The 25,856-nt window shown below is 36.3% G+C and overlaps 1 protein-coding gene across 3 annotated transcripts in view; it reads left to right on the top strand.

Annotated features, from left to right (window-relative positions):
* LOC129743935 (neural-cadherin) overlaps positions 1–25,856 on the top strand; it is an 833,438-nt gene that overhangs the window by 189,630 nt on the left and 617,952 nt on the right. For all 3 annotated transcript variants that reach the window (XM_055736178.1, XM_055736177.1, XM_055736179.1), the window contains exons 3-7: positions 10,090–10,101; positions 10,177–10,615; positions 10,683–10,899; positions 19,683–20,468; positions 20,531–20,764. In XM_055736178.1, the coding sequence (XP_055592153.1) occupies positions 10,090–10,101; positions 10,177–10,615; positions 10,683–10,899; positions 19,683–20,468; positions 20,531–20,764 (1,688 nt within the window). The remainder of the gene's footprint in view (positions 1–10,089; positions 10,102–10,176; positions 10,616–10,682; positions 10,900–19,682; positions 20,469–20,530; positions 20,765–25,856) is intronic.

Raw genomic sequence — 25,856 nt, 5'->3', positions numbered from 1 at the left:
AACTCAAGAACTCAAGAACTCATGAACTCAAAGACTCAAGAACTCAAGAACTCAAGAGCTCAAGAACTCAAGAACTTAAGAATTCAAGAACTGAAAAACTCAAGAAAACAAGAACACAAGAGCTCAAGAACTCAAGACATCAAGAACTCAAGAACTCAAGAACTCAAGAACTCACGAAATCAAGAACTCAAGAACTCAAGAGCTCGAGAACTCAAGAACTCAAGAGCTCGAGAACTTAAGAACTCAAGAATACAAGAACTCAAGAGCTCAAGAGCTCAAGAACTCAAGAACTTAAGAACTCAAGAACTCAAGAACTCAAATACTCGAGAGCTCAAGAACTCAAAAACTCAAGAGCTCAAGTACTCTAGAACTCACGAGCTCAAGAACCCAAGAACTCAAGAACTCAAGAGCTCAAGGATACAAGAACTCGACAACTCAAGAACTCAAGAACTCATAAAATCAAGAACTCAAGAACTCAAGAGCTCGCGAACTCAAGAACTCAAGAACTCCAGAACTGAAGAATTCAAGAATTCAAAAACTCTAGAGCCCAATAACTCAAGAAATCAAGAAATTAAGAACTCAAGAATTCAAGAAGTCAAGAACTCAAGAACCCAATAACTCAAGAACTCAAGAGCTCAAGCACTCAAGCACGCAAAAACTCAATAACTCAAGATCTCAAGAACTAAGGAACTCAAGAACTCCAGAACTCCAGAAATTATGAATTCAAGAGCTCGAGAACTCAACAGCCCGAGAACTCAAGAACTCAAGAATACAATAACTCAAGAACTCAAGAACCCAAGAACTCAAGAACGCAAGAGCTCAAAAACTCAAAAACTCATGAAATCAAGAACTCAAGTACTCAAGAACTCAAGAACTCAAGGACTTAAAAATTCAAGAACTCAAGAGCTCAAGAACTCAAGAACTCATGAAATCAAGAACTCAAGAACTCAAGAACTCAAGAACTTAAGAGTACAAGAACTCAAGAACACAAAAACTCTAGAACTCAGGAATCCAAGCGCTCAAGAACTCATGTATTCAAGAACTCAAGAACTCATGAACTCAAAGACTCAAGAACTCAAGAACTCAAGAGCTCAAGAACTCAAGAACTTAAGAATTCAAGAACTGAAAAACTCAAGAACACAAGAAATCCAGAGCTCAAGAGCTCAAGACCCAAGACTTCAAGAACTCAAGAACTCAAGAACTCATGAAATCAAGAACTCAAGAGCTCGAGAACTCAAGAACTCAAGAATACAAGAACTTAAGAGCTCAAGAGCTCAAGAACTCAAGAACTTAAGAACTCAAGAACTCAAGAACTCAAGAGCTCAAGAACTCAAGAACTCAAGAACTCAAGAACTCCAGAACTCAAAAACTCAAGAGCTCAAGTACTCAAGAACTCAAGAGCTCAAGAACCCAAGAACTCAAGAACTCAAGAACTCAAGAGCTCAAGAACTCAAGAACTCGAGAACTCAAGAACTCAAGAACTCATGAAATCAAGAACTCAAGAACTCAAGAGCTCGCGAACTCAAGAACTCAAGGATACAAGAACTCAAGAACACAAGAACTCCAGAACTGAAGAATTCAAGAAGTCGAAAACTCTAGAACCCAATAACTCAAGAAATCAAGAAATCAAAAACTCAAGAATTCAAGAAGTCAAGAACTCAAGAACCCAATAACTCAAGAACTCAAGAGCTCAAGCACTCAAGCACGCAAGAACTCAATAACTCAAGATCTCAAGAACTAAGGAACTCAAGAACTCCAGAACTCCAGAACTTATGAATTCAAGAGCTCGAGAACTCAAGAACTCAAGAACTCAACAGCTCGAGAACTCAAGAACTGAAGAATAAAATAACTCAAGAACTCAAGAACCCAAGAACTCAAGAACGCAAGAACTCAAAAACTCAAAAACTCATGAAATCAAGAACTTAAGTACTCAAGAACTCAAGAATTCAAGGACTCAAAAATTCAAGAACTCAAGAGCTCAAGAACTCAAGAACTTATGAAATCAAGAACTCAAGAACTCAAGAACTCAAAAACTTAAGAATACAAGAACTCAAGAACACAAAAACTCAAGAACTCAAGAATCCAAGCACTCAAGAACTCATGAATTCAAGAACTCAAGAACTCAAGAGCTCAAGAACTCAAGAACTCAACAGCTCAAGAACTTAGGAACTCAAGAACTCAAGAATTTATGAACTAAAGATCTCAAGAATTCAAGAACTCAAGAACTCAAGAACTCAAGAACTCAAAAACTAAAGAACACAAGAACTCAAGATCGCAAGAGCTCAAGAATTCAAGATCTCAAGAACTCAAGAACTCAAGAACTCAAAAACTCGAGAACTCAAGAATTCTAGAACTCAAGAACTCAAGAACTCAAGAGCTCAAGAACTCAAAATTTCAAGAACTCAAGAACTCAAGAGCACGAGAACTCAAGAACTCAAGATAACAATAACTCAAGAGCTTAAGAACCCAAGAACTCATGAAATCAAGAACTTAAGTACTCAAGAACTCAAGAACTCGAGAACTCAAGAACTCAAAAACTCAAGAACTCAAGAGCTCAAGATCTCAAGAACTCATGAAATCAAGAACTGAAGAACTCAATAATTCAAGAACTCAAGAACTCAAGAATTCAAGAAATCAAGAACTCAAGAACCCAATAACTCAAGAAATCAAGAACTCAAGCACTCAAGCACGCAAGAACTCAATAACTCAAGATCTCAAGAACTAAGGAACTCAAGAACTCAAGAACTCAAGAACTCCAGAACTCATGAATTCAAGAACTTGAGAACTCAAGAGCTCAAACATTCAAGCACGCAAGAACTCAAGAGCTCAAGATTTCAAGAGCTCAAATACTCAAGAACTCAAGAACTTAAGAACTTAAGATTCGCCATCTTAAGCATTCAGAACTCCAAAAGTAAAAAAATAAAAAAATCACGAACTCGAGGATTAATCAACTCAAAATATCGGCTAATGTACTAAAAAATTGTTCAACTGAAAACGTCGGAACTCAAAACAATTTAAAATTTAAAATTTTAATAATTAATTGACTGATGAAGCTCTCAAGATTTTGAACTTATGAGTTATTGACTTCTTGAGCTCTTGAGTTCTTAAATTTTTGAGTTCCTAAATTATTTAGCCCTTCCTTTTAAAATAATAAGCTCAACAGCTTTAGGGCATTAAGGTTTCAAAACTTTTCAACTATTTAGCACTTAAGATAATAAAAACTATATTATTGAAGAATTAAATACACCAGGAAGACGTAAAATGAGAACTCACGAACTTGACAATTCAGAAACCCAAGAGTTTAATAGCTCAAAATTCCAAGAATTTTCATGTATCCAATATTCAAAAGGATTGGATTCATAACATTTGTATACCTTCGAAGTTTTAAAAGGTTTAAAAAGCTACTGGTTGAAACTATTTCGTTATTTTTTCAAGTTTTTACTATTTCAATGAAAATTTCTGGCTGTAAGTTCACTGGTTTTAAAGGAATTTGGATCCAATCTGTACCTTATCAAATGTCTTTTAAACACATTTTTTAATTAAGATAGATCTACTGCAAAGCCTTATGATAGAACCAAAAATTCTCCTCCCAGCTTCAACTCCAAAATTGCAATTCTATCAAAAGAAGATTAACAGCGAGTTGCAGAAAGTTTTGTATTCTCCCCCCTGCAATTTTTGGGAACCGTTTTCGAGACAACAAAAGGGAAATAAATCCTCTTTTGGGTCGAATTTTCCCGCTCACAAAATGCGAGAAGGGATGGGAAGCTAGAAATGGTGCAAAATTTTGCGAATTTAATATTAAGTTTGGCTCGAGTGAGGCGAGGGTGCTTCGGCCTGCAATGAAAGCCGTTTTGGTGGGGAAGATTTATGGGACGCATATTGACTGTCTGTACTTGTGGAAAGACTTAGCCGAGAGTTTCCGTTTTGTGAGCCCCTCTTTCATTAGGTATCGGTTGTTTATTTGTCGGATTGCCGGAAAACGTTGCAGTTATTTGAACGTTTCTTTGAAGTTTATTTTCAGCAATATATACTGTCAAGGATGTTTTGAAGTTTTAGGATTTTTGAATATTCCATTTTAAAATTCAAAATAACTTTAAAAAAATAGTTAAAATGTTCAAAAATAAAATGATTATAAAATCTTGTTTGCAAGCTCTACTCCTGAGAAATTGTTTTTCTTCTAAGGTATAACAAACCAACAAATGTCCCTTAAATTTAGGGAAATTTATCTTGATATCGTCCCTAGACCGGAATTACCGAATAAAGTGTAAAGGAAGTAACTCTTTAATCAATTATCGTTGCGGGGATCAAGACCTATGACCTCTTTCAATGAACAGCCAAAGTAGAAGAATCGTCATTCAATTGACTCCCAATTAAGCTTATTTATCCCATGCTTCGCCTCGCATGATGCCTCTTACTTAAGTGAAAATCCCAGTACATATCATACTTACTAGGAATAAACCTCCTCCGGATGGATGCATTCCCATGTCTAATGGTCTAGCTTCATATACCTCGTCCAGAAGTAAGACCCAGTATCTATCGGAACGTGTTATGCATTCAAGCTGTCAACATCAAGTCAATTTGCAAACGAGAATCAAGCAAAGGAAATGTGCTGTGCTATCTTGTAGGTATATAATTGAGTGAGGCAGTAGTTCAGTCAATTGTGATGAACCATGACAGTTTCATTTGAAGGTATTTTCTGGGTTGTTCGCATTTCATAAACTCTTTCGAATCTTCTAAAAAAAAAAATAAACAAAAAACAATTGTTTATAGTGACATTGACAAAAAAATCATAACATAAAAAAAACTGTCAGACCAGGAACAATCATATTCATTAAATGATGAAGTTATCATTTAAATTCCAATTCTAAAATGAGGAAAAAATTTAAAAAACATGAATGAAGAATTGGCAATGGAAAGTAATTCAACACGCTCGTACATTTTGTGTTGCCAAAATCGAATGTGGCCAAAATCGAACGGTTTTTTTTTCTCCACTTTTTTATCAGTTATTTTTAAAAAATAACTAATATTATTATCAAAAATGTTATTTTTTGTCAATTTTCGACCATTTCTAGTAATTTTTGTTTTTTTTTCATCATGTTTTTGATGCATTTTGCACTTATCTTGTTTTGTTTATAATGTTTGTTATCATTTGTCATATTTGCTGTTTTTTTCGTTCATCATCATTTTTTAATTGTTTTTAGTCATTTTCAGTCTTTTGTTTGAATTTGTTTATTAACTTTTTGAATTTTTCATCTTTTTGTCATTTTTTAGAACTTAATAAATTTTTTAAAAAACTTTTATTTTTATTGATGCATTTTATCACCATTTCAGAACACAAAAACGTATTAGTGGTATTTGTCTGATTTAAATTGGTCCTGTTTTAACGAAAACTAAATTGTAATGTTGTTTCTAAAAACCGTTCGATTTTGGATGTTGCCAAAATCGAATGTTGCTAAAAACGAACGGGTTCTGTTTTATGCAAAGAAGATAGAGAGGGATCGAAATTTAACGTTTTTAAATAGTTTTACTACATTACACAGAAAGTTATGAGAAAATAGAAATGACGAAATCCAAGAATGGAAAATCAAAATCAACTTGATTATTGGCTGAAATGTCAAATCATTTCAGATTTTAAAATAATAGCTCAGGAACGATGTAATATTTTTCTAACACAATTTTTTCATCCTCTATTTTGTATTATTATTTTAAAATAAGATCAAAACTTGAGAGTATATAGATACTCTTAATCTAATAAATGCTTTTCTTATTTCGAATGGATTAAAGACTCTTATTTAAAGGAAAGGATTGATAATCAGAAACTTTATATATGAGGTTTTCGTTTCGCTGCCGCCCGTTGTGTAGAAGATCGTTTTTTTCTGAGCCAACGGTCTTGAGATAGAATCCCGATCAAGGCGTACAGTGTACACTTTCTGTGGATTGGTGATGTTAGTAATTATATGTTGATAGCCATCGTATACTCAAAAGATTAATGGAATCTTTTCTAGGAAACATTCAACATGTGTTTGTTTTCTTTTTTTAAAAACAAATAAATTAAAAAAATCAGAATACAGGCTTGAAATTCAAGTACAATTTAATGGAAATAATGTACCAAATGCTCAATATCTAAAATTTGGACTCAAAATTCTATTTCTGAACTCGAATTTGGATTCAGAAATCAAAACGAAGTTTAAAGCGAGAATTATCAAAGAGGTTTGGATTTCTAATAATCTCATCACTGATCTTCTAATAAACGAAATTTTCGTATCACGGATCAGCAAAATACTTCAAAATGTTATGACAGTATAAAAGTTTTAACAATCATTTGTCAGATCATTTATAAAAATCTTTACCAAATGATTGCATTTTAATCGGATAGTTGCACCCAATTGCCAGACGAGGATTATTATTTTTTTTGCATACATTACAATATTAGTATTAAAATGCTTTTTAAAAATAGTACAGATCTAGAAATTTCACATTAAGACTATTTAAGAGCGCTTGGTTAAAATATTCAATAAGTTCTGGCAACACTGGATTTTAAAACAAGGATTTTAAATTAAAGATTTTTAATCAGTAATAAATTTTCATAAAGATTGCGATTTTCCAGAAAAGAAAAATATATCGAAATCCTTTTTTCCGTTAGAAAATAAAACTTCAATTTCAAGAAAATGTTCTAAATGAGTTTGCAACGAATCCTTATCTTTTCTTTTTACAAAGCATATGTCTATACCTTCTGCTGCTTTCAATATCGAGAGAAAATCTGAAATCCGTTCTGGTTTGAGATAATAAAGTTAATTTAAAATCAGTTTTCGTGTTTTCATAGCATTGTTAGTTTATTTTATTATCACTGACTAATTTTGTTTTAAAATCACGATTTTTCAAACTCCAAATCACAGGATTCCGTACTTTATAAAAATTGATTTTGCATGATAAAGACAATGTTTTTAATGTAGTAAAAAAAATTAAGTACCTAGCTAAGTATTTTAGCCTAATTGTTAAATTTGTTTTTTTTTTAAATTACTCGACCTACTAAAATGTAAAGGAAGACCAAGATAATAGTACCGTAAAACGGGGTAACTTTGACCACCGGGGTAAATTTTACCAACAATAAACTTTTCCACATTATCATCAAAAACTCAGTCGTTAGTTTGAATTTTTGAAAACTGTTTTCTACGTTTGAAAGCCTATCAATTGAGTATTAAAAAGCCAAAAATTTGGTTTGTATTTGAATTTTTTTCTGTCAGTAAAAAATCTAATTTCAAAATCTTAAAATATCTATTTTTCCAAAGCTCGCAAACAAACAGCTCTCCTGATGATATCAAAAAGCATTTAGAAGCAAACGGGTTGTTCAATGTAAAAGAACAACTTTTTTTTCTTTGTATTAGAACAGTTAGAGTGCTCTTTTTATAGTCATTTAATGATATTTTTCGATATTTAAAACATAGATAAGGACATTTTCCAAGAGTAAGCGCGTATTGGACAAATGGATAGAAACCCTATCAAATCGTTAACTTTGAAGAAAAAATGAAAATGGAAAAAGTGGGAGGGCCTAGGAAAATGTGTGAAGGTAAAATTTCATTTGTATTTTGAAGCTCTAACTATTTAGCAATTACAATTATTTTTGCCCCTAAATATAGGCAGCATCATAGTTCTTTTTTCGATTATAAATATTTTGAAAATAAAACGTTAAAAATCAAGGTTAAATTAATAAAAAAAAAGCATTTTTAAATATTATTTAGGGTATCCTTTATGATCAAGGAAACTCGTTAAAACAGTCAGAATAGAGACTGATCAATGTCACCCCAAAGCTTCAAATTCTGAACAAAGACGAAAACGATTTTTGAATCAAATTTAAAGAGGTCTTATAAATTTATGCATTCATGTTCTACGTTCATAGGAGTCCAGTACTGATTTTAAAAATATAAAACATGCCACATTCCTCTCAATAGAAAAAATATTCGAAATATATCGAAAAAAGTGATCAATATTACTCCGGATTACGGTCGCAATTTGACACTTCTCGCTAGTCGCTATATCTTCCTTGTATATCAACCGGTATGCATAAAATTTAGAGTTTTAGAAAACTCGTAACGTAACTCAAAACTACATTCATTGGCAATATTAAGCTTCAACAATTCTGTTTTCTGTTATCCAAAGTCCGTGAAAAATAAAATCAAAACAAGCTTCGGAAAAAGAATATAAAAAGAAATGTTCGAAATTTTAACACTCAGTGCCTAAAATAGCACAAGGACATTTTTTTTTATTTTTTAAGATCATGATCCAAAAATGTAAAATGTGGAGTAAAATGCGCACTTTTCAATCAACAAACCTTTAAAATTGTTCTAGCTAAAAGGAAATAAATTTGAAAAAAGGATTGGAAAGTTGACTTTTGTCAATTTGCTGTTTCTCCGATTTTTCTACAATAAAATTCTTCTTTGCACTGGGTTTTGAGTATAAAAACACATGATGATTTGAAAAAAATATTCCAAAGAGTCTCAAGTGTACTACAATAGCTTCTAATGACAATGAAATCAACTTTTTAGGCTCTTCTAGGAACAGTCTTTGAATCAATCAATTTAAGAATAATCTTTATAGGGTTTCAGAAGAAGTCTAACCCTCTAGAGCCCAAATTTTTCTTTATAGATGTGAAGATTTTTTTTGACAATTTTACGAAAAATCGTATAATTATAGAGGCTAAGGAACTGGACTTTCAATACAATACATACTTCAACCAACTTTTTCTTCAATTAAGATTAAGTTAACACTTACCCAGACCCTTTACTATATTTTTATGTAGTCTTTTTAAATTGTTCGACAAATAACTCAGGCTGAGGCTGTTAATTGACCTTATAAAAAAAAATTGGAAATATCAGTAGGGATAAATGGGGATACTTGATCTCCTTTTCTTATTTTAAGCATAACTTTTTGGAAAAATTTTTGCAGCTTGCCGTCATTTGCATTTTCAAACAAAGTGTAATTTCAATTTTATATGCTAAGAAAATAGAACGATACATAAACCCGTAGATGAACTCGAGGCATTTTCGTGAAACCAAAAAAAAATGGTGATATTTTTAAAGTTAAAGGATACCTGATCCTTTACTCTAGGAGACCTGATCCTTATTTCAGGGTGCCTAGCAAAATCCAAACATAGAAGGTCCGTTGACTATTTTTTGCCATATAAGTTCTCATTTCACAGTTTGTTAGTAGAAGACAATGTAAATTCTAAAAGTTTATCTACTACCCTACAATCATTGCATACTTTAAGGCGCAATTTTCTAGTATTTTGATAAAACAGTATTTTGAGTCCTATCTAACAGATAATCACTGGATAAACATAAGTAATTAGACAACTATTAGTAATTTCGTAACAACCATTGATCACGATCCATTCAGAAGAAAAATACATCTTTTTGGACTCTAGGGATCAGTTATACCCATAAAATTCATTTTTGAAATTTTTTTCTAAAAAAAATTTATGTTTACTTTTAATTTGAAATTACGGCATTATGAAGTTCATTACTTATATTATATTCTAACGATTGACATTTTGGAATAAATACTTTTATTATGATTTTTTTTACGTGGGAAACTTTTTAAAGAAATAAAAAAAAGATCTTCAAATCAGATTTTGTAAAAAAAAACTCAAACAAAGTTCAATAACTCGAAAAATAAAAATATAAAAATTTGTTGAGATATCAGCATTGTGGTTTTGTTCTATTTGGCACATTTTTCTAAAACATTTGATATTTGTAAGACATTCCGTTTTCCTGATATAGCGAAGGAATCATCTTTCTCCCCAACATATTTGGAAATCAGAGAATACGAAAACGGATTTTTCCAATTTTATTAGCGTTAATCCTGTCTGTGGCTCATTACTATTATAACAAACAAAAAAACTCTTATTGTTAATAAATTACTTGCATCTTGTGTTTTTATTTAAAAAAAAAAAGGGGGGGGGGGTTCACTACTCTACCCAATTTCAATTACTTTCACCAGCAGTTACTGATTTCCGTTCAATTTCTCTTCCTTCTCTTTACACGCTCATCATCGTACCCGGAAATGACGTAAACCCCAATCCATCGAGTGCAGCTGGTCTGAAGTGTAAGTTGAATTTATATTGCCTTATTTGGTCTCGAAATTTAATTGAAATTTTATCCTTTCATCCCAACCCAACAGATACCGACAATCAGCGAGTTATCATTCATGTGAAGGATGTGAACGACGAGCCGCCATACTTCATCAACCGACCGCTTCCGATGCAGGCCGTGGTACAGCTCAATGCTCCTCCAAACACCCCGGTATTCACGCTTCAGGCCCGGGATCCGGATACGGATCATAACATACATTACTTTATCGTTCGGGATCGTACCGGAGGACGGTTTGAGGTTGATGAACGGTCCGGCGTTGTTCGAACTCGAGGAACCGATGTATTTCAACTGGATATGGAATATGTGCTTTATGTTAAAGCTGAGGATCAAAACGGCAAAGTGGACGATCGACGATTCCAAAGTACACCAGAAGAACGACTTTCGATTGTGGGTGGTAAACGTGCCCCGCAGTTCTATATGCCCAGTTATGAAGCGGAAATTCCCGAGAATCAGAAAAAGGATTCAGAGTAAGCTCACTTTATCTGAATTGAAAAAATATCAACTAAAACACTAATTTAATCTTTAAAATTTTAGTATCATATCGGTGAAGGCGAAATCGTTTGCCGATCGGGAGATTCGGTATACGTTGAAGGCCCAGGGTCAGGGAGCTGGTACCTTTAATATTGGACCTACTTCCGGAATCGTGAAGCTCGCTAAGGAACTGGACTTTGAAGATCTTCGGCAGCCGCATGTCTACTCACTGGTGGTGACGGCCACTGAGGATTCGGGCGGATTTTCGACCTCAGTTGAGGTAAGTTTCCTGAAACGACTGACACTGTTTTTGACAAACCAAACAATTTGGGGAATATCTAGTTAGATCCTGAAATATCAAAAATCGAAATGCGATTAGTTCACATTGGTATTTATAAATAGCTAAGAACTAAGTATAAGACTTTCTAAACTCTTGTGCAAAATCATGAAATCTTTTTATCAAACTATGACACAAATTCCACAAAAGACTGAGTTGATTTGGGGTCATTTTTGAGTTACTCAAACCCTGAGGTCTAAAATACTTCGTTTTGGTTCAAAACTCATTCATGATTTTTTGCAGAATTTTTAAGTAACGTAAAAAAAATCTTCGCCCCGAGAGCCAAATTTGCTCTCATTTTGCTTGATATAAGATGGTACAACAAAAAATATGATAGCACAAATTTTAATACTTGGTTTGCAAAGTGGTACCAAATTTTGCTAAAACTGAGACCCCAACCACACCTCGTTTTCCGAGAGCTTGAAGAACAAAATGATACCGAGACATCAATATAATTACATTGACAGCAAAAATTGGCATGAATATGCTCTCAAAACAAAATATGCTCTCAAAATGAGGAAATGTTTGGGCCTTTCTTCTTTTCGATATCGATACTGAATATAATTTCGCCTTTTCTAATGAACTATTAGATAAACTAGATGAAGATCAACTTACCGATTGCAATGATATTAACTCAACAACAAAACGCCTGAATTTATACTATACAATACACAGGCTTCGTTTTTAAAAGATCATTTTTTACACGGTTTTTTTTTTAAACAAAGTTCCAGAATAATCGTAGCACAAAACAATATTCCAAAGAAACCTTTAAGCTTCCCGATTTCACCCCAGAAAATTCTACCAGGTTGGAAATGATCAATTTACAGTCTAAATTGGCAACTTTAATCCAAATAATCGATGATAATTGTCCGGTTGATTTGAATTTGTTTTTGAACGATTTTTTTTACACGTACACAATAATCATTTAAAAAAGTTTTCAGTGTATTTTGATCCGTTCAACGTTCGAAGGTTAAATTCAGTTAAAATATCAACTATATCAATATTTTGCTAACAGTGTATGAAAATTTTACACTCATTTTCACCTCAAGTCTACCAAACTGATATTAATCAACTCCCATGGCGAGATGGCGAAATTTTATGTTATTTTATCAAAACAATCTGCACAAGTAGGTAATAGATTCGTATTTTCTCACAAAGTTTTTTAAACAAAATATTAACTATTCAACACTTTTTAACTCTCATCTGTCCCTAATTTTTTACCCGTCAGAGTTCCTGGAGTGTCAATTTGACACTTTTATTTATGCAATCTAATCATAGCTGCTTATTATTTCCATAAATCAAGAGGTGTCCTGAAAATCCTCATTTTTAGTTTCGCGTGGTCCTAATTTTTGACCCCTGCTGTAGATCAGCTACAGAACATAAAAAAAAAATCACTTTATGTCCAAAAAAGCTGAAGTTAGAAGCTTTTTTTGCGCACAAGGATACATTTATTTGATTTTTTTTAAGATATTCACCATTTAAATGTAAAAAATGGTTTGAAAACCATACTTTCCAATCAATGAACCGTCAAAATTATTTAAGTCACACCAGATAAATTTTGAAAAAAAATTGTAAAGTTGACGAAATTTGGCATATTTTCGCATCTTTAGATTTTCAAAGTACAAAACACAGAATTTTTGACGAATTTCAAAAAGTAGCAGTTTTTGGAACTTTTTGTGTATTTGCAATTCAATTTTGGGCTGAGCCTTTTCGCGGTTTTTTGTTTTGGCGGCATGTAACATTTTGCTATATTACTCATAGATAAACTGAGCAGATCATGTATTCCAATTAGACCGGAACAAATCTAGCGTAACATTTAAAAAGAGCGAAACTAGCAGTTAGCTCGAAACAAGAAAATCGCGTTTGGAAATTTCGGAACATCTAATCAAATCCTATTTAAAAAATCTACCACTTTTTGTTCAACAAAATCAAAAAAAGTGCATTTTATTCACTTATTGTTCGTTGGTTATCAAAATCTTCAACTTTTTTCACTAAATTTCCGAGATTTTCGAGATCCGCCTTTTTATGTTTTCGATATCAGTTACGTGTGCAAGTTTCGCCCAATTGATCGGCCGTTTTTGTTCTGGTTACTGAAGTTACGCCCATTGGTCTCACACGCAAAAACTAATTAGGCCGTTTTGTCACACACGGTTAACTCAGTTACGCCTATTGGCCCTACACGAATAGAAAAATTAACCCCATTTGGAATAGACGTAACTTTGAAGTTACGCCCATTGGTCTCACACGCAAAAACTAATTAGGCCGTTTTGTCACACACGGTTAACTCAGTTACGCCTATTGGCCCTACACGAATAGAAAAATTAACCCCATTTGGAATAGACGTAACTTTGAAGTTACGCCCATTGGTCTCACACGCAAAAACTAATTAGGCCGTTTTGTCACACACGGTTAACTCAGTTACGCCTATTGGCCCTACACGAATAGAAAAATTAACCCCATTTGGAATAGACGTAACTTCACGTTCCAACGAAAATGCATCAACATGAAGTTTCGCCCATTTTAATTTTATCATTTTTTTGAAAGTTTTAAGCGATTTTGTAAGATGAAACCGCGTTTATTAGGTAAAGTGCAACTGCGTAAATCCGGAATGACCGTTAACTCGATTTGTTTACATTTGGCAGTTTCACCCTTTTTAAATGTTACGCTAGAAATTTCAAATCCTTTTTTTTGTCACACGGAGTTGGAACATCGCGAGGGGGGGGGGGGGGGAACAATTAAAAATAATGCGAAAAACAAATAAATTGGAATAAATTGCTCGAAAGCTTGTATGCAACAAAATTGCATACTATATCATTGCACAAAACCTATAAGTCAAGTAATTTTTTATCGAATAATTCAATAAAATCAAGAATACGAAAGGTGAAAAAATTTCCGTCTTCCAAACTTCGTATTTTGGTCTTGTAATCTTCCGGATATTTGAATTTTTTGTCGAAATTTACATGAAATACTTCAAACTTTATTTATTCCCCCTTCGGGTTTTTCGGAAATTTCGAAGGGGGGAGGGTGACAAAAGAAGAAATTGATATTTGTTCCAGCCTTATTAACCCTATATAGAAACCCGAAAGTTCCAGGGATGACAGGTAGATTTGTCAAAAATCAGGACAACATAGCATAGCATAGCATAGCAGGGGGTGACTACACACATCTTGCATTGGCTGATACATAAAAAACAACTGTTAATCAGAGCCAACACGAGATGCCAAAATAAGTGTCTGGATTCAATACTTATTCCAAGTGCCGCTTTGATTTTCAGTGAGGTACTATAATGCACACCGCGGCAAGTCAATGTAATCATGATAGGGAAGTTCTGAAACAGCGAAATAAACTCTTTAGGTGCAGAGAACTCATACGACCCATAAAGCTGTTTCAGAGAGGATTGGGGAGGGTTTTAGATATGGGGGATCTTACATGGCAAGTAAGACTTGTTTATAAAATAATAATGATATGTTTCATAAATTCCTATAAATTAAACAATCTCACCGAGTTCAGCTCATAGTTCCTTCCTCCTCCAAGTACCATTTAAATGTATGCAGTGATGGAGCCTTATAGCATCTTCAATCTATTGGTAGAAGATTCTGACTTCAGCCTTTTAGAAATTGTGATCCGGGTCTTCTCCGAAAGCTGTTGATTAGAGAGCATTGTTGGGATCAGAAAATAACCTAAAATTATGAATAAGAAGAAAGGGAGAAATTACAATTATATGTGAAAATTATTGTCCTTTTGAAAAAGTATGCAGGAATATGGATTTGAGGAAAAATAGTTAAAAATTTCTGAGTCCTTAGATTCACAAATTTCATAAATTTCCTCTATTTTCTTATGAACTTTTTCTTTATCTTTTGCAAGATCTTTTCACTGACGAATGTCTAGACCATTTTCAAAACGATCCATATTTTGTTTAATAATATCCGGGTACTTGAATGCTGGTCTTCCCCTTTTTCTTCTTAATTTTTGATACTTGCTGGCCATTTGCAACATATGGAACTCTGGTCTTCGTACTACATGACTCCAATATCTAAGCTGAAGAGGCCTTATTTTTTTAGTAATTGTTCTACCTCGAAGAACTGCGTCAATAGATTTTTTGATGTCACTGGCTGACTTCGACAGTTAGCTATTAGTTCACCTACTATTTGGCGCTCGTAGCCTCTCATCCTTATCCTATTTGCTTTTGTAAGGACTGATGTCTGCCCTCCGTGGTACATTGTTGGAGCGATAATAGAATGATGTAAGATAGAAACAATTTTTTCGGAAGGCTTCATTTTTGTTATAAACTGTCTAACTACTTTTGACGCTTTGATAGCTAGCTGGCATCTTGCCTTCATTGTTTGAGAACGACATAATCGATTCGTTAGTGTTGCCCCTAAATATTTGATGTCGGTTGATAAGTTATATTGTATCCCGTCTAAAGTGACTTCTTTCCGGTTACACCCCAAAGGAGCTCTGATTATAATCTTTGTTTTTAGTGTGTTGATGTGGAGGTTGAATCTTTTCAGATGATCCTTTAGCACCGGTAGAAGCCTGTCTAATTCCGACTTAGTTCGCGCTATAATTAATATGTCGTCAGCGTATACCAATAGAATTGGAAATTTGAAAGATTCCGTTTGATTTAAAGTAAAGAAGCTACCTAGGTCTTTCTCGCAGCACTGTAATATATGTTCCATTATAAGGTTAAACAAAAATAGAGAAAGGGGGCACACTTGTTTAACACCCCTTTTCCTCTAGATTTGTCAAAAATCAGTACAACATGAAGATAAAATCAAGATTTTCAGGACATCACAAATTCTGCTAAAATTGCATAAATAAAGGCGAAATACAGGTACATTAGACGCCTTCATTTATATATGGGGTCGAGAAGTATCTTGGCTGGCCTGCAGTTTATATGCAAAAACTATTTTATTACAGATCCTGATAGCTCAACTAGTAATTCGATTTCAGTTTAGATATTTTTGAAAATCGGAAATTTCAGTACATTTAATGAGCTTTTTTAAAAGCAGGACCATTTTAAAAATAAGGATGGTCTTTCGAAAATCAGAGCAAATCGTGATTTATCAGGACACCTGGCACCTCTGTAAAGTTCTCACTCATCAAGATACTTTGTTATTATTGTGGTTCGTGCCTTTTGACTGTTTTTGTATTAGAATGGCAGAAGAGTTTTTCGGATTCAGCGAAGTTGTTACTGCGTCGGATTGCAAATCGCTACATCCAATCGAGGGGGATTTATTAGACTCTTACGTTTAACTATGCACAACTGTGAAAAAATTGTTTTTCGAAAACAAATAATTATTTTTGACCGATGATTGCTGGTTCCGGGAGTGCATGAGAAAGAGAAGAACCGGCTATAAAAAGGTGGTGCAAAGGCGAAAACCGTTTTCGAGAATGGCAAACACGTATTATCGTCAGAAGGAACCCATAACCACCAGCCAGTGATGCGCTTCAAATGGCAAACCTGAAGTATCGAGATCAGCTCAAATGACGAGCTAACGAAGGATCCGAAAGGCAAGAAAAAAATAATAAAAATATGCAAGACTGATGCTCCGATAGAGGTAAAACTGTTTAAGCTATATTAATGTTATTATACGCATTGGAATGACATGAAAATTTGCACAGGGGGATTCGGGTAATCGATTTCAAGCATCAAATTGTGTGCCAAAAGACCCCAAAAAGGGTCGTCCAAATCAACAGTTCACAATTTTTGCCCCATTTGCCTAATTTTGCATTGTACTGAGCTTAAAATTTCTAGTACGGCCCTTGTTACTTAGTTTACTCTAAGTTCTAGGAAGGGTGTTTCTAGGTCTACCCAAAGCTAGGGACGATCCCCTTGACCGGTCTGCAATGTGAATCATTCTAGTTAGAACGCGCACCGTAGGGAGGCATTCTCGTAGTTCTGATCCATGTTTTTAGGTTTACACAAAGTTCTACGAAGGCCTCGTGTATCAGGCCTAGCCAAAAGTGGGGACAACCCCCAGCATTAAATATATTAGTTCGAAAGCGCAGCGAGAGGAGGCATCATCGTAGTTTTGATCCATGTTCCGAGGTTTACTCAAAGGAAGGACTCGTGTTTCTAGGTTTACCCAAGAATATTCAGATTTCTCTGTGTTACCTCTGAAATTCTGTTTTTGAAATACAAATAAACGAATTTAATTTAAGGTACAACCTACCATATCTAAACAGGCGCAAAGACGAACTATTAAACGACAGCGTACCAGAGCTACTCCTAAAAATCCTAGTAATTTTAGTGAACTTGATCCAGCGTTCACTAAAACCTTTGACGATCGACCATTCTTACTGAAGAATGTTAAATTTGAGGAGGGAAGGATTATGTTCTTCGCAAAATCCCTTCACCACCAAAAATTGGTCGAGTCGGAGATGGTGACAGTAGATGACACATTTTCGAGTGCCCCTTGTGGTTCAAACAAATCTTACCAATCCACGGTTCCATTAAATAAAATGACGATCGAGTGTTTCTTCCGATGGCGTATTGTTTACTACCTTCTAAAAATGAGCAAACTTAAATCAAGGCTTTAAAAATCATGAAACACCTCGCGAAGGAATACTTAATCAAAATGGATTTAAATTTAATCCTTACGGATTTCGAAACGGCAATAATAAACTCTGTCTAGCGTTCCTGGATGCCACGCAGAAGGGATGCTTGTTTCACTTGTCACAAAACATTTGGAAACGCTTTCAGAAGCTTAATCTGGTTAAATGTGACGCCATGTCTATTAAATGGTAAGCAGGCCTTGACGTTATCGCCTCCTGATGAATAATGTCAGGCTTTTGAAGTGGTTAAAACACCCGCACCGAATGAGATGTTCCCTTCAATGCAGTATGTGGAAAAAGTTTACGTGAAAGGAAAAACACGGTCAACAGGTCAGAGTGGAAAACCTCGATTTCCGCCCACATTTTGGTGCAGTGACTAACTATCTTTAAGAGGACTACCACGTACTTCGAATGGTGTCAAAGGATGGCACAACAAATTTAACGCCCTGCTAAAAAAAAAAAGTTGGAATTCTAATTTTAAGAACTTCTGCAAGCCAAGAAAAACAGGCTTCATCTGGAGAACTGCTCCGGAACGCGCAAGGCGATCATCTGAAAAAAAAAAAACAAAACAAATTAATGGAACAGAAAGAAGTGAGCTTCAAAAATGCCATCCAAAAAAAATCCTGTGGAATGACCCTATTATAGCAACTTCAAGTCCTCGCAATAATATTGCAAAATAATTAAATGCTTCTTTCGTTAAATTATTTTTTAAACGAAACTATGTTTTTGTTACCTAATTTATCGGCCTACTTGGTGAAAAGTGATGTCCTTTTTACTTTTTAGTAGGGACATCTTAAGATTATGCAACTTTATAGCCGCATGAAAGTTAGAAGAAATGAAAGATAGTGAAAATGAGTTGGTAGAATTTATGAGAAGCAAAACCTTCTTATACCAAATTTTTTTTCGGCACAAGCCAACTACTATCGGCCTTATCGGTGAAAAGTGATGTCCTTTTAAGTAAAAAAAAAATCAACAACTCGACATCGTAGCATCGGTAGTAGACCACTATCATACTAGATCATAACGTTTCGCCACCAAACCCCGGTTGTAACAAACGCGATAATAAAAAACTGAGAAGGCTACACATCGATAGATCCATTTCTGAGTTAGAGAGAGTTTATCTGATCAAATACCATCTTTTCGTTCTTTCGCACTGCAAGTTTCCGCTTGTGGGGTGAAACAAGCTTGGCTTACTAATGTGTGGTGGTAAATGTAACTCTATCTGTACCTTCCACTTCATAGTGATAGCCCGTGCTGAACAAAAATTTGGTAGGTATGTGATGATAATGCTTCTAATTCTACTCGCTCATTTTCACCATCTTTCATTTTTTCAACTTTCTATGCGTCGATAACAACCACAAAATCATAATCTTAAGATGTTCTTACTAAAAAGGACATAACTTTTCACCGTTAAGGCCGATAAATTATGCAACAACCTTAAAATTACGGTGGTTAATGTCTGCACATCTTTTTTTCTAGCAAATAATTATTTTGTCTCTAATTTCGAATTGAAAGTGATCTATTTGTGCAATTTTTCGATTTTTTTAATTTGATGTTAAAGAGTTGTGAATTATCTTGAATTGAAACACTTCCATTCGATTTTCCATACTTTCTGCATAAGGATTTGCACAAATACTTTTTATTTTACTTCGATATTTTTTCCAATATCTGTTTCTTCCCACTGGTGCTGGAGCAGTTGGATTTAGCACTCCAATCTTACAGTTTTTAAATCTTTGTAATTAAAGCTCAATATTGAAAACAGAATATATATTTTGAACATAATATTTTTGTTTCAAAATGTGCATGAATAAAAATTGTGTTTTCGTTTAATTTTCAAAAGGTGGTCTGATAATGGACGTTCTGATCAGATCGATCAGTTTATACATGTACTTTTAATTGAAATTACAAAATTATTTGAGATTTACTCATAAATATGAAAGAAGAAGGCTTTGCTCGTATTGTATATTTGTAATTGTTGTTTTTGAGATGAAAAATGACACTCATCGCTTTGTAAAAATTTAAATATAGAGTTGAATAAACTCAGAACATGTTAGGAAAAAAAACACGAAAACCGGTTGGTTTGTCATATTCTCTACTACATACATGATGATAATGTTATTGAATAACATGGTAACTAACATTCTTTCTAATATTCATTTATCTTCTAGCTCACCATTCGAGTGACGGACGTGAACGACAATGCGCCGAAGTTCGAACTTCCCGATTACCAAGCGCACAACGTGGACGAAGACATTCCCCTGGGAACGAGCATCCTTAAGGTGAAAGCCATGGACGCCGATTCAGGTGCAAACGCAGAAATTGAATACCTAGTATCGGACGACCACTTTGCAGTGGATTCAAACGGAATCATTGTGAACAACAAACAACTCGATGCCGACAACAACAACGCTTACTACGAGTTCGTTGTCACCGCTAAGGATAAGGGAGAACCGGCCAAGACTGGAACAGCTACCGTCCGCGTCTACACCAAGAACAAGAACGATGAAGAGCCTAAGTTTTCACAGCAGGTGTACACACCGAACGTCGATGAGAATGCTGGACCTAATACCCTGGTGACAACTGTTGTAGCATCCGATAAGGATGGTGATAATGTGCGATTTGGGTTTGTCGGTGGTGGCACCAGCAGTGGTCAGTTTGTGATAGAAGAAATAACCGGTGTAATTCGGTTACACAACAAGGGTATATCACTTGATCGGGACAAATACGAGCTTAATGTGACGGCCATGGACGATGGATCCTGTTGTATAAACGGCGATGCTACTATCCATACGTCGACAGCGGTGGTTGTGGTTTTTATTACGGACGTCAACGACAATAAACCGGTGTTCAAAGATTGTGGAACCTACTATCCGAAGGTGGAAGAAGGTGCTCCCAACGGAAGTCCGGTGATCAAGGTGCAGGCTACTGACGAGGATAAGGGCGTTAATGGACAGGTATAAAGTTTTTCAATGAAGCTTCACAAGAATGTGTACTAATCAAGGGTTTCTCGTTGCAGGTCAAATACTCGATCGTCCAGCAGCCGAATCAGAAGGGCACCAAATTTACCGTGGACGAAGAAACTGGTGAGGTGTCAACGAATAAAGTGTTCGACCGTGAAGGTGATGACGGAAAGTTTGTCTCAGTAACGGTGAAGGCTACAGATCAGGGTGAACCCAGTCTTGAGGGTGTTTGTTCCTTCACGGTGGAAATAACCGATGTTAACGACAATCCGCCGCTGTTTGATCGACAGGTGAGTTTTTTATTTAGACTTTAGACCATCCATGATTGATGTCACGCATTGATATTAAAGAAAACCTTGTTCTATATTTGATAAAGGATGATGTAGGAATACTGGGGGAACTTTGATCACTTTTTTAATTCATTTTCGAATATTTTTGAAGGGCTTTGTTTTTTTGCAATATTAAAAAGTTTTAAAATACTTACTGAGGTGAGGAGTACAAAGCATGATTATTGATAGCAGAATATTCAAACAAAATTAGTGTCTATAGCTAAATGATTGTTACAAAACCAGATTTCATGTTTCGGGGTAACTTTGATCACTATGATTTTTACGTATCTCAACAACTTCAAAATTAATGTTTTAATGCCAATCAGCACATAAGGCTTAAACATCAATAACAGTCCTTTTTTGTTTGGGCTCACCCCCCCCCCCCCCCCCTTTTCAGAAAATTTTTGATGATAAGCGAAACCATTTCCATTTGAAATTAGCGGTGAAATCTGTGGAACTAGTAGAGATGTGAATGGTTTGAAAATACACTTTATTTATGAAAATTACCTTCTAGAAAAAAGGTTATTTTCTGCTCTGGCAGCTTTAATAACTTATTGCCAACTATCCGATTTACATTCGACCATCACGATAGCATTAAAATAAAATCCATATAAAAATACCTTAATTACAGTAATAGCTATTCAAGTCTCAAATCTTTTATCAGGTTGTCAATCTGAAACTCGTTTCAGGTGTTTTTTTTAATAATATTGAATATTTATACGTCATATGTGGAGAAAATCAGAAACGTCCTTTTATTAGAAATTGGATGGTGTTGAGATTTCAGAGAGTTATCGAATAAAAACACGAATTCAAACTCTTGTTTAAGATAACTTTATGTTTTTATTAGTTGATCACCCAGGTGGTAAATCCTTTTTACGGATTGCATTCCAAGGCACGGCGAGCCACCGAGTCCCCTCAGTATGCTACTCTGGGTCCATGGATGCAATTGGACGACTCATGATACTAAGTACCCCTACGCCATAAAGTCCACCTGGAGCCTCTGGCCATAATTCCCATCCGGACCTGCAACGAAGGCTATACACGAGATGGGAGACCAACGCTTAAGCGCTCATCGGCAACTCTAGTTCGAGTCAAACTCCAGCATATATACCCTGCCTCTTGTTACGATTCTAGACTAAGGACCTCTCCTCTAACGACTCGAGGTCCGGCCTTTACTCGCAACTCGAGACTAGCTTGGTTCCCACGAATATCATGCGCTCCGCCTCTGTTCGAGTCCACTTCTAGAGACCAATGACCTCGCCTCTAACGACTCGAGATCTTGGCTCCATCTGGCTTGGCTCGAGGCCCTCTCCTCTTTTCCCGTCCGTGTGCCGAATCAAGAGCAGCTTATCCTGGACACGCGCCTGTCACAGCACACGTTCGGGGCTTTACGAAAGACTACTCGGATGATTCCCGGCGAAGAATTCATCCTACACCGATTCTGGTGACTCACCCGCCGACGACGTGAAGTCACCCTACCCGAGAGTATTTCGCGGCGTAAATACTCTTCCCCCTACGAGTTCGACTACGAAGCAGGTCATGTCTTATCCCCGCAGCCTCCTTCGTAGGGAGCGCGTTTTACTCAGATACTCCGTGGCGGTGGAGGTATCCTACACAACGATCGCGACGTACCTTAGCAGCTCGGCATACGCAGAAGGTATTGTCTTATCTTTGTATGCTTTACTGCTAGGATCGGACGCACACTACTCAAATGTCCCCCGCCGAAAGGGAATTCTAATCCGACCGTGGTCCGGTCTTCCTCCTCCCTTTTTAGCTGGCAACCCTAGGCTTTTTGCCCGCCGTGTGCCGAATCGAGAGCAGCTTATCCTAGACTCGCGCCTGTCACAGCACACGTACGGGTCTTAGACGCTTGCGACTCAGATGAATCCCGACGTTGATGTCATCCTACCCGACTTGAGTGGCTCATCCGACGGCGACGTGAGACCACTCTACCCGAGAGTATTCCGCGACGTGTATACTCTTCCCCCTACGAGTTCGACTGTGGAGAAGGTATTGTCTAATCCCCACAGCTTCCGTCGCAGAGGGCGCGTTCGACTCGGATACTCCACGACGGTTACGTTGGAGGTATCCTACACACGGACGCGCGACGTACTTAGCAGCTCGGCATACGCAGAAGGTATTGTCTTATCTTTGTATGCTTTACTGCCAGGGTCGGACGCACACTACTCAGGTGCTCCCCGACGAAGGAGTCACCCTACACCGATCGCGGACTGGTGCTGGTTCCAACTACTCTGCAGGGCATTCATGATCCGGGTGAACCCATCGCTGACCACGCACCAAGTGTTGGCGTCCTCGCACATCCTCCGCAAGATGTTGTCGGCTGTCATGTCTGGTCCGCAGATGGCAAGCATGTTAGCACGTACCTCTTCGAACCTTGGACAGTTGAACACTACGTGCTCTGGTGTCTCTTCTATGTCTCCGCAGGTTAGACAGGATGGCGAAGCCACGTGTCCAAACCGATGGTGGTACTGCATGAAACATCCGTTACCAGTCAGGAACTGTGTCATGCAAAAGTCCACCTCTCCATGTCTCCGATCCATTCAGGATCCGATATTAGGGATCAAGCGATGGTTCCACGGGCCACGTTCCGAGCTGTCCCACTGGTGCTGCCAGTTGTACAGCGAGGCCTCTCTGGCATGTTTTCGCACGTCGGGATGTGCCTGTGCTCATAGCAGAAGGTATCTTTCTCTAGCAAGACCGAGATGGGCATTACCCCCGCCACAACATCAGCAGCTACCGAGGACACTGTCGGTATGCGCTGATTACTCGCAGGTTCATCAGCCGCTGCGCACTGCAGAGCTTTGGCAGATTACACTGCCTGCTCAAGGCTGCCTTCCAGGCTGCCACTCCGTACCGCAGAATGGACGAGGTCACACTCGCCTGGACCCTCCTTCCATGGCCAGTGAGAGGGCTGCTGTCGCCATTGCCGGTTTTTTGCAGGCGTAGTCGACGTGGGCCGTGAAGCTCACCCGGTCGTCGATCACCCCCCCCCCCCCCCCCAGGTATTTTATCGCACGCTTGGACTCGATTGCGCACGGTCCAACTGCAATCGTCCCTGATTGTGCTGAGATCAGGTTGGTGATCAGCACCAGGTTACTTTATGTGATACATACACAGAGTAGAGCTCAAAACTAGATGTGTTACATTAGTGATGTTTATATTTATTCATTCACTTTTTCTCGGTGTGTCTATTTCTAATTTGAAGAACCATGAACATTTAATCCAGTTGTCCACTAGATTCCGTTCAATATTGTGTCAAACATTGTATCCAATCTCGTGCAATCTTCCATGCAAGTTGTCCGTTTGACAGATGACAGCTGACAGATGTAGTCTCCACACGCAGGGCTGTGTTGTTTGTACTTAGAATGTCGAATTGATATTGTGTGCAATTCACTCGACTTGCATATAACCGCTAGTTCCCGAGAGAAATGGTTTCTTAACAGATGGATATCGACCGGATAAACTTATTTCTGTTTTTAATTCTTCAAAACGAAGGAACACTTCCGCATATTTTTGCTGATCTTCTGTGAGATTCCAGCAGGCCATCGAGGCTTATTTTTTGAGGGTTCACTTGTATGTAGGTTTGCATTTTCCGCACACAAACTTATCACCATGTAAGTCAGCTGGGTAGGATTTCCAAAACTTTCTGGAGCCAATAAGAGCTCTTGTAGAACAAAAGGCTTTTCCACGAAATCAACTCGATTAAGTCAACTCAGTTACAGAGCAACAGCTCGACTGATTTTATCTGACGATTTGGCCTAGTGGTAAGGTGTTGAAGAGGTAACTTAGAGGACTCCAGTTCAAATTCTGGTCGAGGCAATTTTTTACATTTACTACTATTATAAGTGTTTTGTGTGGTTAAATGAACGTTTTCCTTAAGGGTGAATCTTCTCTATTTAGATTAAATCCTTTAAAAAAAATTCATCATTTGAGACGGTTCAATTTGATTATATGAAAATAAAAAAAAAATTCTAGGTTGTTGAAGTATTTATAAAAAAGTACGGGAGCTTTATTGTCATTATTGTAAAGTTTGGGGTTCTATTTCCGGTGGGAAATGTCCTGTAAATCTCTTTTGGCTACTCGCAATAAGTTGTTCTCCTGTCGATTGACGCCTGTCTCGATGCGCGTCATGTCCTGAACTGACTGCTGGGGGCGCGCGTGACGACTCGTGAAGGGATGCCAGATTTCCATATCAAAATGGGAACAATAATGGATACGTATTTACCGTACCAATTTAGCCATCTATTACAATTATGTACGTTAACTTTCGAGTTATAAAAAAAAACTATCAACATAATAAATTTTTCTGAGATAAAAGCTTTGAATCAAAACCGCAAATTGACTTTCAGAGTTATGGTAAAATCTGCAAATTATGTAAATTATGCGTTAATTTTTAATTTCTCATAAGTTGCGCTGAGGGTAATCAAAATTTTAAGTTCAGCCCATTTTTCCAATTTGAAATCTCATTTTTTTTTGTAGGTTTAAAAGAAAATTTTCCAAAATATTTGAGCTTAGATATTTTCAAGTAAAAATTCATTCTATTTTAAAAGACACATGTTATTTTTCAGTGGATATCATAAAACAGTACATGTGTAAATAAAAGCGCATTGAAATTTTATCGGTTTTTCAAATGTAAAACAAAAGTAGTAAACTTTTTCTTGGAATTTTGTTAAAAATGTTTTGAAATAAAAATAGCTCTTATAGTGTTGTCGCAAGACGACATTTTACGTCTAAATAATTTTAATGGCTAACGTTGATAAACCCGCCTTTTTCACGACAGGTGCTTACAGGAATGAAAAAAACAAACTACTTCTCAGATATATTTCAAACTAGAATGTAATAATTTTTTGCCAGACTTAAATTTCACTTTTGGTTGGACGTTTGAATTAGTTAAATGTATTTTCAAAACAAATGACAATATTTCAAAAGATAGGAAAACAATCTAACTTTTTTTAATCTTCAAGCGTGACATCTTTTCTGGAAGCAAAGTTCTATTTTTGTACTTAAAACAACAACTAACCACACTCGTTTC

Source organism: Uranotaenia lowii, chromosome 2 (assembly GCF_029784155.1).
Source record: "Uranotaenia lowii strain MFRU-FL chromosome 2, ASM2978415v1, whole genome shotgun sequence".
In the NCBI taxonomy this organism is placed as follows: domain Eukaryota; kingdom Metazoa; phylum Arthropoda; class Insecta; order Diptera; family Culicidae; genus Uranotaenia; species Uranotaenia lowii.
This window is presented reverse-complemented; position numbering and strand designations above follow the sequence as displayed.